Raw genomic sequence first — 19135 nt, 5'->3', positions numbered from 1 at the left:
ATAACAATTTGAGTAGACCTGATTAAATGGATATACAAATTGTAAGTAGACATGAAATTATATTATATAGTTTTATTTAACACTTGCATAGGACTTACTTTGTGTCACCTATGTGATTTCCCCCTCCTAGTGGTATTTGTAGCAATATCACATTCAAGGGTAGCAACATCCAGCCTTTCATACTGCTGGGGGTGCAAACTGTAGCAGCGCAAACTGTAACATGTAGTACTCCTTGGCAATGATATACTGACTAGATCAAAAGGGCATGGTTTTGGTCATTGTTCCTGGCTCAACAGTCTTGGTGTCTGATTTTGGCTCTCCAAACCTGCCAGCAATTCTGTAAGCTACCCAATATCCTTTTATTGAAGTTGTTCCTGTTGCTTGCTAATAAGAATTCTGATTGGTATATTACCTATTTTTTAAAATGTGATCAAGAGTATATGTTAGAAGAAGATACATAAATACAAGCAGATGCTCCACAGGATACCAAAAACTGATTTTTGCAATTTTACTCTCAGTATTTAGTAGTATGTATACAGAGTCTGAGAGTCTGAGTAGCATTGATACATGGCCACTTCTAATCATATTTAAGCAAAAATTTTAATCGGTAGGAACTTTGCATAGGTTAATTGGAGCAGGCTTTGATTTCAAATTTTTATGATTCCAATCATCAGGTATTAATTCAAGAATGAAAAATTCCATTTGATATTAAATAGCTGAAGGAAAACATTTTATTTATACATACACAAATACATGTATACACATACACACACACACATAAAATCACACATATTTTTCCCTTTGTCACTGTAGAACCACACAACATGAGGGAGAAGAAAAAAGCTGGAGGTAGACATGAAAGGAAAAAATAGAAAACGCATATTTTAAAACGTTGAAAAAGAAAAAAACAAGAAACACAAAATGATTATTTATTATTGTATTACCAGCAAAAATGTGAAAAGATATATGTACAAGGCTACTCATTATAGCATTAGTTATCATAGCAAAATGCTGGAATAAACCCAAATGTTCAACAATGAGGATTAAATGAATAAAATATAGTACTCTACAATAAAGTACTAAGGAGGTATTAAAAGTGAATAGGGAGGCGGAGGTTGCAGTGAGCCGAGATCGTGCCACTGCACCACAACCTGGGTGACAGAGTGAGACTCTGTCTCTTAAAAAAAAAAAAAAAAAAGAATTGAGGTATATCAGAGTATCTGCACACACTATTATGAAATGATCTTCAGAATATATTAGTAAATGAAAAAAAGCAAGGTAGAGAAAATTAAATATATATGCTACTGTTTATCTCACAAGAATGGATACCCATATATATGTTTGTTTACATTAAAAAAGAACAGGCTGGGTGTGGTGTTTCATGCCTGTAATTCCAGCACTTTGGGAGGCCAAGATGGGCAGATCGCTTGAGCCAGGAGTTTGAGACCAGCCTGGGCCAACATGGCAAAACCATGTCTCTACAAAACATACAAAAATTAGCTGGGCATGGCGGCACGCAACCGTGGTCCTAACTTCTTGGGAGGCTGAGGTAGGAGGATCACGGCTGCAGTCAGCCATGATCACACCACTACACTCCCACCTGGATGACAGAGTGAGACCCTGTTTCAAAAAAAAAAAAAAAAAGAACAATGGAAGGATAAGCCTTTTAAAACTCAACTTACAGCTTACAGAACATATAAAACTACCCTGTTTATTTGCTTTGTAAAAAGAAAAAAAAGCCAGAGTCCCAAAGATTCAGAGCTACTTAAAAGACCCATTTATAGACTTTGTATACTTAAATAAAGTGGGAAGAGTATCAGAGACCTTTGACAATTGGAGATTAATCAGATTTTTAAATGTCTCTGAAATTAATTTAAAAAGAACTACAGAATCTACAAAATCATACTCTCCGTATTTTACAAACTTGTCCATTACATAAACTGAGGGGAGAATGTAATGATTTCCACTATCTGAAGATAGTGTCAGTACCCCTATCAAAACTATTCTCCCTTTACCTTTTCCACTTTTTTGCAAAGAGTTTCAATTTTTATATAATTTTTGCCTTCTAAAACTCAGTATGCACACAACATCATTTTAGATCAATAGCATTAACAGAATTGGGACATAGCTGTAAGAAAATTCAGAATCAAACTAAGTGAAGCACATGGGTGTGACATCTCTCAAACTGTCCTTACCCCGACTATCTATAACAGGCAAATAAAGCAGAGTGTAAGAGACAGCCTTGCAAAAAAGTGAAAAAATAAGGACTGTAGAAAATGTGCTAAGCCACTAAAAAGGGAGAAACGATGGGGCGGAAAAGCCACAAACCTTCTTGAGGAAGGATCCCTGTGAGAGAAGTAGTAATAAAACAAGGAGACCATTTATGAGGATAATAAAGCCAGAGTATTGGGAGATGAAAGTTTTAGGTTGTAGGGAATGGAAGTTCACAAACGCCTCCAAACATGCCATGTACATTGTGTTTTTTTCCTAACCCTTTTGCTTTAATGTTAGCTCTTACCAGAGTGAATAAGCTAAAATACAAGGAAGCTATTTACAAAAAGACAGCAGAATTCCTGAATCAAATTAATTCAACTCAACTAATATACACTGAGTACCTAACTTTCAATTTCATTAAAGACTCTATATTGCAGACATGGAAACACAAATCCAAATATATCATTACATAATAACAACAACAAAAAAATCCCAACAACCCACCCCTACTAAACAGAACTAAATGACTAAGATTAAAATGGATTCTCTGGTTTTCTTTTTTTAATTATAAATTTTAAAATATGGCCAGGGCGCAGTGGCTCACGCCTGTAATCCCAGCACTTTGGGAGGCCTAGGTGGGCAGATCACAAGGTCAAGAGATTGAGACCATCCTGGATAACACAGTGAAACCCTGTCTCTACTAAAAATACAAAAAATTAGCTGGGTGTGGTGGCATGCACCTGTAGTCCCAGCTACTCAGGAGGCTAAGGCAGGAGAATTGCTTGAACCTGGGAGGCAGATGTTGCAGTGAGCCAAGACTGCACCACTGCACTCTAGCCTGGGCGACAGAGCGAGACTCCGTCTCAAAGAAAACAAAACAAAACAAAACAAAAATCTTAAATATAAATAAAAAGCATGTGTGTTTTTTTGTTTTTGCTTTTTGAGACAGGGTCTCACTCTGTTGCCCAGGCTGGAGTGCAGTGGCATGATCTCAGCTCACTGCAGCCTCAACCTCCCAGACTTAAGCAATCCTCCAGCCTAAGCCTCCTGAGTAGCTGGCACTAACAGGTGTGTGCCGCCACGCCCAGATAATTTTTTTATTTTTAGTAGAGATGAGGTTTTGTCATGTTGGCCAGGCTTGTCTTGAACTCCTGGACTCAAGGATCCTCCCGTCTCAGCCTCCCAGAGTACTGGGATTAAAAGCATAAGCTACCACGTGCAGCCTCTGGTTTATTTTCAAGTTAAATCAGGCCTCTAGATTATTCACCCTCTTCTGCTATATGTCAGGCAGTTTGGGTACAGTGGTGAAAAAAAGATTTTTAAACTATCTACACATCAAATGAAATAACTTTTTTAAATGTCACAAATATTGTTACAACATTATTTTAATGTTCTGTGTAGACATCTTTAATGATACCCACTTTTCCACAGTTTAAACAAATGAATTTTACTCTGCTGAGTATAACTCCTATCAAAATCCTTCTATTTCCCCATAGGAGAAAGATAATAAATGATATGCATCAGTATTTTAAAGATTAAAATATTTCAGTGTTCATGCTGTATATCCACACATTTAAATAATTTTTCATGACTTCAGTAATACTACCGTTGGTTAGCAACTAGTGTGCAGGCATAGCTAAGAGGGCTACTTACTGGCTATCTTTTCATTTGCTTCAAACATTTGCAGGGCTGGCTCAATTTGTGACTATTTCTGCCTGAAAAGCAGATTGATGGATTTCCTCACACTTTCTGCCTCACCAGTGCCCTGTGTTTTGTTCACAATGTATCAGCTCTTCTCAGTTTTTCAGTGTATTTTCAGACCTGTGGAACTGTACTGCAGGAAGGAAGGCCTTGCAGCTGATAGGTTTTTCATTGTGGGTCCTGCTCAAGAGCCAGATGTGACTTTGTAGCAGGTTCCAGCCTGTGGCCACAGAGGTGGGAGGTTATTGAACCACCACTATTCTGTACACTTGATTTTTTATTTTATTTTTTGAGACAGAGTCTCACTCTGTCACCCAGGCTGAAGTGAAGTGGTGTGATCACGGCTTACTGCAACCTCCACCTCCTGGACTCAAGCAATCCTCCTACCTCATCCTCCCGAGTAGCTGGTAAGCTGGGTGTACACTTTAATCAGGCATGCACAACCTACTATCTTTTAAACAAATTAGTTTTCTCTGTGTCATATCTCAAAATCTGGTTTTCCCAAGTAAAAAATATCAGAATGAACTGTTATCTATTATAGGGAGGGAGCGGGGAGGGGAGTGGCCGAGATCCTAGTTTCCATCAATTCATAGGGTAATAATATTTACAGCTAAAGAGGATGAATAAGAAATTTTGTACTTTTTGCGGCCAAGAACGGTGGGTCATGCCTGTAATCCCAGCACTTTGTGAGCCTGGGGCAGAAGGACTGCTTGAGGCCAGGAGTTTGAGACCAGCCTGGGCAACACAGCAAGACCCCATCTCCACAAAAAACATTTTTTTTTATTTAGCCAGGCACGGTCATGCACAACTGTAGTCCCAGCTACTCAGGGGGCTGAGGCAGGAGGACCACTTGAGCCCAGGGTGTTGGGGTTGCAGTGAGCTATGATCACACTACTGCATTCCAGCCTGGGCGGAAGAGCAAGATCCTGTCTCAAAAAAAAAAAAAAAAAAAATGTATTTTTCCTCACAAATCAAGACTTACTTAAGCCTGATGATCTATATTGACTAAGTAAACTGATTTCTGACCAGTTATTAGATTCTGAGAGTTAGAGGCAGGAAGGATGAATAGACAAGAATGGTCCATAGACGTAAGGGAGCAGGATGTTGCAAAGGAAGGTCAACTCTGTAAAATACTACAGAGATAGCATTAACTCAGCCCTGAAAGCCTCCCACTGGATTTGATGACTGCTGGGGGTCGAAACTGCAGGGCAGAAGTCGTAATTAGTGACCTCAGAGAAAGCCATTTCAGTAAAGGGATACAGGGAAAAGTCAGACTGCACTGCACTGAGGAGTAAAAATGAAGCAGGCTAAGAGACGGAAAATGCAAACAGCTCCTAAGAAGCTGGCTGTGAGGGGAAGAAGAGAAATACAGCAGTAGCTAGAATAGGATGAAAAGCAGAGAAATATCTGGCTTATTTGTTTTCAAGAAACCAGAAATGTAAGCAAGTATAGAAGGGACAGGGTCTTGGCCCAGAAAAAAAGCTACAGAACTGTATCTAGGAATGCCTACTCTTTATTTCTATTGAACTGTCACGAAAGAATTTCAAAGTCCAAAAGTTCAAAACTGAATTCATTGCCTTTCTTTGGAAACTTGCTATTCTTTCTGTACTCCTCATTTTTGTAACAGGATCTGGCTATGGAGGACCCACAGTAAGAACCTGAGTCTTCTTAGACTCCTCTCTTACCTGTCTCATCCTATGCTTTACCATAACTACTGTTTCTTTAACGTATCACTCCATTTCTCATCCAATTTCTCATCCAAGAGGTAAACACCTATCTTTCAAGATTCTACTCAAAAAAAAAGGAGGAAGGAAGAAAGAAAAAAAAGTAAGAGAGACTCAGCATATTCTTTTTTATGAAGGCTTTCCTGAATATGCCTCTTCACCTTAACAAATTTAAGCATCTCTTTCTTTACAATTCTAATGGTTCCTATATGGTCCTGCAGACAACTTATTTTTCCAAGCAAGTACAAAAGCAAACAACTGCCATATATTACCTACCATCTACAAAAGAACATGTTATATCAAAATAATTTATACCAAAATACCATAGTTTCAGATTAAATGACAATCATTCTGGCCAGGCACGGTGGCTCACACCTGTAATCCCAGCACTTTGGGAAGCCGAGGTGGGTGGATCACCTGAGGTCAGGAGTTTGAGACCAGCCTGGTCAACATGGTGAAACACTGTCTCTACAAAAAAACAAAAATTAGCCAGGCATGGTGGCACATGCCTGTAATCTCAGTGACTTGGGAGGCTGAGGCAGGAGAATCGCTTGAACCCAGGAGGCGGAGGCTGTAGTGAGCCGAGATTGTGCCATTGCACTCCAGTCTGGATGACAGAGTAAGAATCTGTCTCAAAAAAAAAAAAAAAAAAAAAGGTAATTGTTCTTCAAAAGGTTAGCAACCTTACGTTAACTATATTTAGACATAATACATCATTTCTCACTTTACTACAGACCAATAAAAATAGCATAGTGTCCTAATAGACTTCACTATTAACACCTGTAATACTTCATTCTGCTCCTTTGTATACACATCTACCTGTTTATTAGGTGATAAAAATTCTTCAGGAGTAAAGTTTGTAACTTCTTAATCTTTATATCTGTCATACACAGTACAGCACCTGGAACAAAACAGTTGCCCAACAAATGTTTGTTAAAAGTCTAATGAAGGGAAAGAAATAGAGAAAGAAAATAAAAGGGCTAAAAAAAGAGGGCAAACAATGAGAGAAAATCTTTGGAAAATAGCCACCAACTTGTAATTGAAGCTGAAGATGGATTAGTGATCTCTACGCCAAAAGGATTCTTGACTTGTCTCATTTGCTTTTTGAAAACTCTTGTGCTGAACTGGGTCTCTTCTGAATTTCTCAGAATTACTGGAACATCCCAACCAAACCTAAAAAAAGGTAAAAAATAAAATATTATTTTAACAAATGATGAAACTTTGTGTTACGTGTAAAATCTGTTGTGCTTCATTAGCGATTCCTTTTAGCATTAAGTATCAGAAAAAGAGGTTAAATTTCTCAATTTACGTTATTTTAGAGATCCCACAGAACTGCAAAACAGTTGGCCCTCTGTATCAACCAACTGCACATCAAAAATATTTGGGGACGAGCAGGAAGAATAAAAAATAACAATAAAAAATACTACAAATTCAAAACCAATACAGTATAACAACTGTTTACACAGCATTTATATTTTACTAGGCATAAGTAATCTAGAGATAATTTAAAGTATACAGAAGGACGTGTGTAGGTTATACGCAAATACTATGTAATGTTATATAAGGGACTTAAGCATCCTAGAATATGGGGGGTGGGTATCCTAGAATCAATCCCCCTCGGATATCAAGGAAGCACTATGTATTGTTCAGCTGGCTGAATCAACATATTCTTGAAAACAAAGAGTTCTATTGTTAATACTGTTGATAACACCAAAGGAGTATGGAGATTATAGATAAATTATACTTAGTATAACAGCAAACACACGATGAACTTATTGAATTTTTTTAAATGTGAAAAATAAATATATATTCAAGAGGCAGACTATTGGCTGGGTGTGGTGGCTCATGCCTGTAATCCCAGCACTTTGGGAGGCCAAGGTGGAGGATCACTTGAGGTCAGGAGTTCGAGACCAGCCTGGCCAAAACATAGTGAAACCCTGTCATTAATAAAAATACAAAAATTAGCTAGGCATGGTGGCGTGGACCTGTAGACCCAACTACTTGGGAAGCTGAGGCAGAAGACTCGCTTGAACCTGGAAGGCAGAGGTTGCAGTGAGCCGAGATCGTGCCACTGGACTCCAGCCTGGGCAACAGAGCAAGATTTCGTCTCTCAAAAAAAAAAAAAAAAAAAGAGGCAGACTAATATGATTTATGGGACAACGGAACTTTTTTTTTTTTTTTTGAGATGGAGTTTCACTCTTGTTGCCCAGGCTGGAGTGCAATGGTGTGATCTTGGCTCACTACAACCTCTGCCTCCCGGGTTAAAGTGATTCTCCTGCCTCAGCCTCCCAAGTAGCTGGGATTACAGGCATGTGCCACCATGCCCAGGTAATTTTTGTATTTTTAGTAGAGAGGTGGTTTCACCATATTGACCAGGCTGGTCTCGAACTCCTGACCTTAGGTGATCCGCCCACCTCAGCCTCCCAAAGTGCTGGGATTACAGGCGTGAGCCACCACACCCAGCCAGGACAATGGAACTTTTAAAACACCAACTATAGCTCTTCATTTATATATCTTCTACTTTTAAATTTCATGTAAAAATGTAAACTCTGACAATGCCCATGGAACAGATTTAAAAGGAAAATGAAAGGGGCTAAATTCAATTCCTAGTAAAATTAAAAAACAGCTAGTTTACTCAATTTACATAAAATAATCTAAAATTAATATACACCAGTTAAACTAGGAAACTTTAGTTTAAGACGGCACAGTTAGGGGCCTATTTGATGCACTCCCTTCTCTCCAAATACATATCAGTGATAGATAAAAAATAAAAAGAAAAATTAAAAAGACCCCACAGATACCTGAGTCCCATATGCTTTAAGAAAAAAAAAGACTCCGCTGAAATGAGTAAAAAAAACTGTGGTATATTTAAAGAAAAGAATAGAAGTATTCAGCACTGAAAAGGAACAACTTATTACTACAATCAAATGGATAAATTTCAGAAACATCATGCTATGCAAAAGAAGCCTTACACAAAAGAATAAATGCTGTATGCTTCTCTAATATAAAATTCTAGAGCAGGAACAACAAATTTATGGTAGAAATAAAAATGAGAACAATGGTTGCTTCCAGAAGTACAGGAGTAGGACTGACTGGGAAAGAGCATAAGAAAATTGACGGTAATGTTCAGTATCTTGACAGAGGCTTTAGTTGTATAGATGATGTGTTTGATAACACTTGGTAAATGGTACACTTAAGATTTGTACATCTTGGCCGGGCGCGGTGGCTCACGCCTGTAATCCCAGCACTTTGGGAGGCCGAGGCAGACGGATCATGAGGCCAGGAGATCGAGACTGTCCTGGCTAACACAGTGAAATCCCGTCTCTACTAAAAATACACACACACACACACACACACACACACACACAAAATTAGCCAGGCGTGGTGGTGGGCGCCTGCAGTCCCAGCTACTCGGGAGGCTGAGGCAGGAGAATGGTGTGAACCTGGGAGTCAGAGCTTACAGTGAGCCAAGATCACACTACTGCACTCCAGCCTGAGCGACAGAGCGAGACTCCATCTCAAAAAAAATAAATAAATAGAAAATAAGACTTGTGTATCTTATATGTAAATGTTACTTCAAAAAACTATAAACAAAAACAAACACTGAACTCTAGTCAGTAATATGTAATGTTTTAGAACTTACAGGTGAAGAGTACAACTTACTTTGAAGGGCATCGTGAAATAAGATAGACCAATGTGTGGATAAAAGAGTGGATTAATGTGGACAGATATGTAATAGAGAAATTACAGTAAAATGCTGATCGTAGACTCTAAGTGATGGGCAGATGTGTGTTCACTGTATAATTCTTTCTAGTATTCTGTATGTTTGAAAATTTTTATAATAAAATGCTGGGAACAAATACCTTTATGGACCCCAAAAAAGCAAAGAAACAAAGTAATGAGTAAGGCTATGCCATGATTTCATGGTTCTCAGTCTGGCAGCAGACAGTGGCAACCAAGCCTTCATGTATTAAGGAGACCAGCATAGGCTGTCTTCTCCAGACAAGGGCCAGAGCAAGGTTTATAACTTGGAACCAGGAGGTGGATTAGGTCAATACCAAAATAGGCAGAACTGTCGTTATAAGACTTGGTCCTAGGCTGGGTGCACTGGATCCTGCCTATAATCCCAGAACTTTGGGGAGGCTGAGGAGGGAGGAATGCTTGAGCCCAGGAGTTCGACACCAGTCTGGGCAACAATAGTGAGACCCCATCTCCACAAAAAAAATTGAAAATTAGCTGAGCATGGTGGTATACACCTGTGGTCCCAGCTACTTAAGAGGTTGAGGTGGAAGGATCGCTTGAGCCTGGGAGGTCAAGACTGCAGTAAGCAGAGATTGTGCCACTGCACTCCAGCCTGGGCAACACAGTGAGATTCTGTCTCAGAAAAAAAGGCCAGGCACAGTAGCTCACGCCTGTGATCCCAACATTTTGGGAGGCCGAGGTGGGCAGATCACCTGAGGTCGGGTCAAGACCAGCTTGAAAAACATGGAGAAACCCCATCTCTACTAAAAATACAAAAAAAATTAGCTGGGCATGGTGGTGCATACCTGTAATCCCAGCTACTTGGGAGGCTGAGGCAGGAGAATCGCTTGAAACCAGGAGGCAGAGGTTGCAGAGAGCTGAGATCATGCCATGTACTCCAGCCTGGGCAACAAGAGTGAAACTCCATCTCAAAACAAAACAAAACAAAACAAAACAACAAAAACCTAGTCCTGGTCTGGAGGTCTAGGAATCTGGGTATAAATAACTATAAAATGTTTTTGCAATCTATCCATCTGACAAGGGTCTAATATCCAGAGTCTATAAGCAACTTAAACAAATTTACAAGAAAAAACAACCCCATTAAAAAGTGGGCAAAGGACATGAACAGACACTTCTCAAAAGAAGACATTCATGCAGCCAACAAACATACGAAAAACAGCTCAACATCACTGATCATTAGAGAAATGCAAATCAAAACCACAATGAGATACCATTTCACGCCAGTCAGAATGGAGATTATTTTAAAAATCCAGAAATAACAGATCTTGGCAAAGTTGTGGAGAAAAAGAAACACTTCTTTTTTTTTTTTTTTTTTTTTTTTGAGATGGAGTTTCGCTCTTGTTGCCCAGGCTGGAGTGCAATGGCATGATCTCAGCTCACCACAACCTCCACCTCCTGGGTTCAAGCGATTCTCCTGCCCAGCCTCCCAAGTAGCTGGGATTCCAGGCATGCACCACCACGCCTGGCTAATTTTTTTTTGTATTTTTAGTAGGGATGGGGTTTCTCCATGTTGGTCAGGCTGGTCTCAAACTCCCGACCTCAGGTGATCTGCCCACCTCGGCCTCCCAAAGTGCTAGGATTACAGGCATGAGCCACTGCGCCTGGCCTAAAAGAAACACTTCTGCACTGTTGGTGGGAATATAAATTAGTTCAACTATTGTGGAAGACAGTATGGCGATTCCTCAAAGATCTAGAGGCAGAAATACCATTTGACCCAGCAATCCTATTACTGACTATATATCCAAAGGAATATAAATCATTCTATTATAAAGATACATGCATGTATATATTTATTGCAGCACTATTCACAATAGCAAAGACATGGAATCAACCCAAATGCCCATCAGTGATAGACTGGATAAAGAAAATGTGGTACATATACACCACAGAATACTATGCAGCCATAAAAAGGAACAAGGTCATGTCCTTTGCAGGAAAATGGGTGAAGCTGGAAGCCGTTATCCTCAGCAAACTAATGCAAGAACAGAAAATCAAACATTGCATGTTCTCACTTGTAAGTGGGAGCAGACAGTGAGAACACGTGGACACATGGAGGGGAAACAACACAGACTGGGGCCTATCAGCGTGGGAGTTGGGGGAGGGAGAGCATCAAGAATAGCTAATGGATGCTGGGCTTAATATCAAGGTGACTGGTTGATCTGTGCAGCAAACCACCATGGCACACATTTACCTATGTAACAAATCTGCACATCCTGCACATGTACCCCAGAACTTAAAAGTTGAAGGAAAAAATAAAATAAAATACTCAACTAAAAATAATAATAATCATAATAATAATTGTAAAGTGGAAAAACAGTGAGGGTGATAACAAAGGGAGAAAAGTAAAAAAAAAAACAAAACGAATCTTCCACTAAAATTTAGGTTGAAAACTAAAGTTTCAAAACACACAAGTCTAACACTGAGAGACAACCAATAAAATTAACAAATGAAATAAAAATTCACTTTTGATGACTCTGATTTTATAAAAGAGTTGGGTAAGACTGCTCTGGTCCTGCCTAACAAAGCTGAAAAGCAAGCCTCTAACAGACTAAACTATTTCTGAGTAACTTAACAGTGTAAAGCTCAAGAATATTTAGAGGAATACAAAAATATCCAGCACCTAGTAAGGTGAAATTCACAATGCATAGCATCTGATAAAAAAAAAATCAACAGGCATGCAAAGAAGCAGGAAAATATTACCCACAATGAGGAGCAAAACTCTATAGAAATAGATCCAGAAATCATACAGATACTTGAATTAGTAGACAAGGATATAAAAATAGCTCCTAGAACTATACTCCATATGTTTCAGAAGAAAAGTAATGACTGCACATATGATATAGAGGAATGGAAGATATTTAAAAGGCCCAAATCAATATTTAGAGATGAAAAAGGTAATGTTTTAGATAAAAAATATAGTGGATGAGATTAACAGCAGATTAGGTATTGCACAATAAAAGATTAGTAATCTTGAAGACAACAGAAAGTACTGAAATTGAAACACAGAAAGGAAAAAGACTGAACAACAACAACAAAAAGCATCAGTAAGCCAACTTTTAGGCAGCCATGTAACTGAAGTCTTAACATATCACTGAAGTTTGCAGAGGACAGATAAAGTAGTTGAACACATAATGGCCAAAACCTTCCCCAACATGTTGAAAACTATAAAAACCTACAGACCCAAGAATCTCAATGAGCTCCAAGCACAAGAAACAAAAAAAATTACCTAAGGTACATAATAATCAAATTGCTTAAAACCAGTAATATAGACAAAATCCTAAGAAAAAGAAAGAAGATATGCTACAGTAGCCAAAGAAAAGGAAAAAAGGATATACTACATATAGAGGAACAAAGATAAGAATGACAGTAGCTTTTTAATATTAATAAGAAGTAATGGAAGGCAGAATATCTTTAAAGAACAGGAAAAAAATCTTGTCAATCTAGAATTCTATACTATATTTTTCCAAAGCAAAATAAAGACTTTTTCAAACATAACAAAAGCTAAAAGAATTCATCACCAACAGACTTGCACAACAAGAAAAATTAAAATATGCCTTGGGGAGAAGAAAAATGATACCAAATAAAAATCTGGATTGATACAAAGAAATAAATAGCAGTGAAATGGTAACTACGTGAGGAATTATAATGCTTTTCTTATATCTCTTTAAAATATTACCTGAAGGTAGATGGTGATAAGTTAGAGATACATTATAAACTTTCAAGCAACCACTAAAATAAAGTTATTGCTAATAAACCAACAAAGGAGATAAAATGGAATCACATAAATTATTTAACTAATGTAAATGAGGGCTGAACAAGGGAAAAAGAAAAAACAGACTAGTAAAATAAAAGAGGGAAAAAGAAACAAAGAACAGACAAAACAAACAAAAAATGAATAGCAAGATGGTGGAATTAAATCTAACAATATCAATAATCACATTAAATGTAAATGTTTTAAACTCCCTAGTTAAAAGGCAAAGATTATCAGATTGGATAAAAACATAAGACCTAGCTATATGGTGCATACAAGAAACCCACTTTAAATAAAAAGACAAAAAGAGTTTACAAGTAAAAGGATGAAAAAAAGATGTATCTGCTAACACTAATCAAAAGAAAGCTGAAGTGGCTACATTAACACCAGACAAAGTAGATCTCAGAGCAAAGACTATTACTAGGATCAAAGAGGTCCATTTCATAGTGATATAAGGGTCAGTTCATCATGCACACAAAATAATCCTAAATGTTTATGTACCTATTAATAGAACTTCAAAATATAAAGCAAAAACTGATACAACTGCCAAGAGAAATAGATAAATCCACAATTATAGTCAGAAATTCTAATATTTCCCACAACTTCAATAATTGATAGCTCCAATATATAGAAAATCAGTAACGACATCAAAAACTTGAATAACACTATCAACCAATTTGACTTAATTAACACTTATAAAACATCTCACCCGGCCGGGCGCGGTGACTCACACCTGTAATCCCAGCACTTCGGGAGGCCATTGCGGGCAGATCATGAGGTCAAGCGATCGAGACCATCCTGGCCAACATGATGAAACCCCATCTCTACTAAAAATTAAAAAAAAAATTAGTTGGGCATGGCAGTGCGCACCTGTAGTCCCAGCTACTCTGGAGGCTGAGGCAGGAGAATTGCTTGAATCCAGGAGGCGGAGGTTGCAGTGAGCCGAGATCGTACCACTGCACTCCAGCCTGGTGACAGAGCAAGATTCTGTCTCAAAAAAAAAAAAAAAAAAAGTCACCCAACAATAGCAGAATATATATTATTTTTAAGTGCATTAGGACATTTACCAAAGAGAGAATATATTTGGATTATAAAACAAGTCTCAATAAATTTACAAGATGTCAAATCATAAAAAGTATGCTAACCACAATGGAATCAAATTATAAATCAGTAACAGAAATATCTTTAAAATTTCCAAATATTTGGAAACTCAATAACAAACTTCTACATAACTTAGAGGTCAAGAAAAAAAATCAAAAGGGAAATTATTTTAAATTATGACCCGAATAAAAATGAAGACATATGTGTCAAAATGTGGGGAATGCTGATAAAGCAGTACTTACAGGGAAATTAGAAGGCACTAAACATTTCTGTTCCATCTCCTGGAAAAGAAGACCAAATATGGCATGTTCTCACTTATAAGCGGGAGCTAAATGATGAGAACTCATGAGCCCAAAGAAGGGAACAACAGAAACTGGGATCCACTTGAGGGTGGAAGTTGGGAGGAAGAACAGGAGCAGAAAAGATAACTATTGAGTACTGGGATTAACACCTGGGTGATGAAATAATCTGTACAACAAACCCGTGACACGAGTTTACCTATGTAGCAAACCTTCACATGTACCTCTGAACCTAAATGTTTAAAAACAACAACAACAACAACAGAAATCTCAACATTATAAAATACAGGCCACCAATGAGTCCAAGTTTCCATCAAACAAACAAGTATGACTTAACGCTTTAGATGCAGAATTTCTTGAGAGTATACCCAGATCAATAAATATGATCTGATCTAGTGTTACATTCTATTCTCCGGCTTACAATCCATCCTCACATATATTCCTCAGGATTCCACAGATATAAATTAGCAAAATTTTGCAATTCTTTTTAAGGATAGACTATTTCTAGTCAGATCAGATTTTGTCCCTATACTAGGCAGCATGCAGAGATCTGGGCCTCACGACAAGATAACAGAGGTAGCTCTTAAGTGTGGATAGCCCTTTGCAAAGCAACTGCCCTAGGTGAGGTTATTACAGGATCTTCAAGCAAGAGAAGGCTAATTTTCGAAAGTAAGCAGCTTCTGTCAACAATGGAGGCTCAGAGTGACTGGAGTTTTTTTCAAGATTCTCAGCTCTGTCCATGTCTACCTAGATGTCCCCATTCCAAGTCTCAGGGTTCTACTTCTTTCCAAACAATATTCTAAATGAGGCACTGACAAAGGCCAGGTAATTCTATTATTATCGCAGTTTAAACTGTGTTCAGGCACCTGCCACCACGCCTGGCTAATTTTTCTATTTTTTGTAGAGACCGAGTTTTGCCGTATTTCCCAGGTTGGTCTTGAACTTTTGGGCTCAAGCAGTCCTCCTGCCTCAGCCTCCCAAAGTGCTGGGATTATAGGCAGTGAGCCAAGATCATGCCACTGCACTCCAGCTCAGACGACAGAGCAAGACTCTGTCTCAAAAATAAAATAAAATAAAATAAAATAAAACTGTGTTCAATTTTTAGCAAGTCTTTCTGTGGCTACACAAAATAAAGTGCTTTAGAACCATAGAAACGTTCTGATTCTCTAAGACCTGACTGATCTAACACTTTGAAGACCTGAGTTTGTCATTTTCTTTCTGTTAGTGCTCCAGTGAACACAGAAGCACCTATCTCACTTCTCCCTCAGTCCCTGTAGTCATTACTGCCGTTAACAGTCAAGCACTTTAGCCACTTGGTCCTCCAGCACACAGCTTCAGAAATACTTTTATCACAATCAACCAAATGTATCAATTTGATTGTGATGCCACTACATGTTGTGGGTTACTAGATTATTTCCCATTGGCAAAGAGCTAAAGAAATTACCAAACAGACCCCCTCAAATTCTATCTTTGAAAGTTTTCTCACCAGGATCCCATTCTTAGTGACAATTTCTTTATCAGTCAGGGTCCAGGCAGGAGTCTGAAAATGCATCCGTTATTTTAACAGAGAGATTTGACTTGATTTTTAAAGTTGCCAGCATCAACATCAAGAGAAATTTTCATATGAAAAATGTTAACCATATGTTGAAGAACTGAAAAGGCAAAAAGAGGACACTGAGTTACTACTTATGTGATAAGAAGCAGTAACAGCAGGAAGCAGCTATCACTCCTAGGACAAGGGAACAGAGAAAAGAAAATAAAGAGAATTTACTATAGTTTAGAAACGTGGAGGAGACTCTATGGAGCTCAGGACTCAGGTCTGAGGAAAGGATACTGGTATCTTTAAGGGAGTGCCTAAGGCTGATTCTAGCAGAGTAGGAAAGCATAAACTGGAACAAGTGGGACCAACTATTAATGCCAGAGTGAGGCACTATTATGGCAAGTGACAGACAAGAAAAGGAATCAACAGGAAGCAGCAAGTCCCTTCATCCTCTTCCAGCTTTCCAGTCTCCCTCCCTTGTTGGCAAAGCCCAATAGGCAGTCAGCTTGCAAAGAAGAAATGTAGTTTAGAGTTCTGCCCTAGATTCACAAAGCAGAGGGTGGTATGAAGTTGAGGTCAACAGCTTAATAAAATGTGGTCAACAGGAGGCCAGGAGTAGCTACTGGAGTCGCAGTCCTGATTATTTGAAACTGTTAAAGGACGTAAATGGACTTTTGGGCTTCTTTGTGCTCAGTGCCTGGAGGAAGCTATCAGAGATCACAGAAACCACCACATGGAGAAAGAAAAATACTATATTTCCAGTTGCATGCTTCTTTGCTATTGCTATTGGGATTCTAATAATCATATGCTCCTGTTTTTTCTCCACTCCCACACAGTGCAGGCAGACATGGCAAACAGTGGAAAGAAGCAAACAGTGAAAAACTCAGAGCAGTACTAAGGGAAAAACCATGATAGAAAACACATGAACAGTAGAGATGGTATTATGGGAGGTTAAAACAAAACAAAACAATGACAAGGGTGAAAAACATGCATATTAACTAGTTTACCCTTCTGACTGGGGTACTATTGGTACTATTAGAAAGATGTTTTTATGAGATTTAGACGGTGTCCAAGTTTTCATCATTTCTAGTCAATAAATACGTGGCCTTGGCTTAAGTTAGCAAATAAACATAGTAAAAAGTTTATCTACATGGGCAAAGCTAACTCAGATGGAGAGAATGGTTGGGTTAGGCACAAGATGACTGGTTAGGCCTAAATTAGGATGGAAGTGACTGGATTTACACGGTCTTGTGGCCTCAGCAGTGCTTAGCCCAGACTTCCAAACATTCTATGATTACATGGGCTTCCACTCTTGTAAAAAGTCTTACCTAAATGGGGTGATTTGACAATTGTTAAATTTTCAAACCAAGTCTTAAAGCTGGCAGAGCCAGGATTTGAACCTATGTTTGTCGGACTCCAAAGTCTGTCTGTTAACCACTACAAACATGAGGCTCCTGACTACCCTCTTCCCAATACTAAAGATTGATATCTAAGATATCTAATTAGTTGGCCTATTTAAAATAAAAATTAAAGCACATAAGGCAATTATCAACTAGTTACTATTTTCCTTAGTGGAGGAAAATTATGCTTCATTAAGAGAATAACACTAACATTATAGTCATTTAAAAATCTTGTGTTAAGACTGCTTTTCTCACATGGGCAACAGCTTCCTAATTCCAATTACAAACTTTTGTGTAATGAACATTAGCAATAAAATCTGATGGGTCAAGAATAACCAATTGTGTAAGATTGGTCTTTGTTTTCCAATCTTACCCCCACATATAAGGAATTTGTATCTCCAATCCTCACCCACCTACAAGGCAAGGAATTCTATGCTCTATTGCTGGTAGGGTGAGGAGCAGTGTGGACATGTTAAAACTTTGGTCACTTCCTAAATATGGCATATATTTTCAGAAACTGACAAGGGCCCGTGTTCTTTATTCAATCACATATATGTGACCAAAGGCTATTTTAAAACTCGTTTTACGTAGCCTTCTTTATTCACTAACATGTTCTCTGCCCCTATGCTCATGCTGTCTTCTCTGAAATGCCTTTTCTTCCCTACCATATACATTTAACTCCATTTATTTTTCAAAATGCTCATTCTCCAAAATCCAGCTCATGTCCCTCTTCAACAGAGTCCCCTCTGACCTCTTCAGACCATGGCTGTTATCCACTTAGAACTGCTGTTTGATCTTTTTGTAACTATTATCTTCTCAAAGGGATTTTGGAGGCTGCAGCCTAGAAAAACTGTTGTGGGCTAGTTACACAGTTTCAACTCGCTGTTATTTACAAGGCTTGTCTAAACATGATACAATAGCATCTCCTCAAGAGAGAAATTGAACCTCTAGGCTAGAAGAATTGCTCAGCGATTATCTAACAGACCATTCTCCTTGTCCCAATAGGCAACTGTCCTACCCTCGGTGTAACGTATTTCTAAGGTCTCTTCCAGCTCTAAAATCATGATTTTACAATTCTATCGACTAAATATTACTTTAAAAGGTGTGGAATGTATACAGAAACCATTAAATTGTCAAACGGTAACAGTTCATTTACAAGTTACTCTGAAAGATCTGAGGCTAAGGGCTCCATTCAGGTCAGAATCACAACTGTTAACCTCGCTTACTGTCCAGTCTGTGCACTGTAGCACAGGTGACTAACTCATCCAGGACACACAGTAGGCCCGAATCCGGGACAGAAGACTACTAGAGAAGCACTTTCTCCCAACACTAAGCCCAAGCCCAAGCCCAAGGCCTTCCTGGGTGCTTTATCGCCTAGAAACAAAGCTGAGTACAACACCCCAATGCGGTACCACCTCAAGATGCCCCAGCGACGCGGACCAAACGGTGATGCAGGGCAGTGACGCAGGTGCAGCGTCCACCTTGTTTTCCTCCCAGAGAAAGTCGGAGTCCTAGGCACCCGGGGACACCGAATCCCCGACGTCCTCCGGCCCGCGGCCCTCCGGCTCCTGTGCCCCCTGCTGCTCTTCGCGACCCCACTCTGGCGGTGTCCGCCCCTTCGTCTCTCACCCCTTAGACACTTA

At 38.8% G+C, this 19135-nt stretch overlaps 1 protein-coding gene across 3 annotated transcripts in view; it reads right to left on the bottom strand.

Annotated features, from left to right (window-relative positions):
• The window catches only part of CGRRF1 (cell growth regulator with ring finger domain 1), a 28980-nt gene that overhangs the window by 9549 nt on the left and 296 nt on the right, over positions 1-19135 (bottom strand). The window contains exons 2-3 of one of the 3 annotated variants that reach the window (XM_054530103.2): positions 10187-10283; positions 6673-6812 (exon numbers count right to left, since the gene is read on the bottom strand). In XM_054530103.2, coding sequence (XP_054386078.1) covers positions 6673-6736 — 64 coding nt within the window. In that variant the 5' untranslated portion in view covers positions 6737-6812; positions 10187-10283. Of the gene's footprint in view, positions 1-6672; positions 6813-10186; positions 10284-14022; positions 19087-19135 lie in introns of those variants that run through there. The other 2 variants (XM_054530104.2, XM_002824756.5) reach the window with 2 other exon arrangements.

Source organism: Pongo abelii, chromosome 15, assembly GCF_028885655.2.
Source record: "Pongo abelii isolate AG06213 chromosome 15, NHGRI_mPonAbe1-v2.0_pri, whole genome shotgun sequence".
In the NCBI taxonomy this organism is placed as follows: domain Eukaryota; kingdom Metazoa; phylum Chordata; class Mammalia; order Primates; family Hominidae; genus Pongo; species Pongo abelii.
The sequence above is the reverse complement of the archived record's forward strand: the minus strand, read 5'-3'. Positions and strand labels throughout refer to the sequence as shown.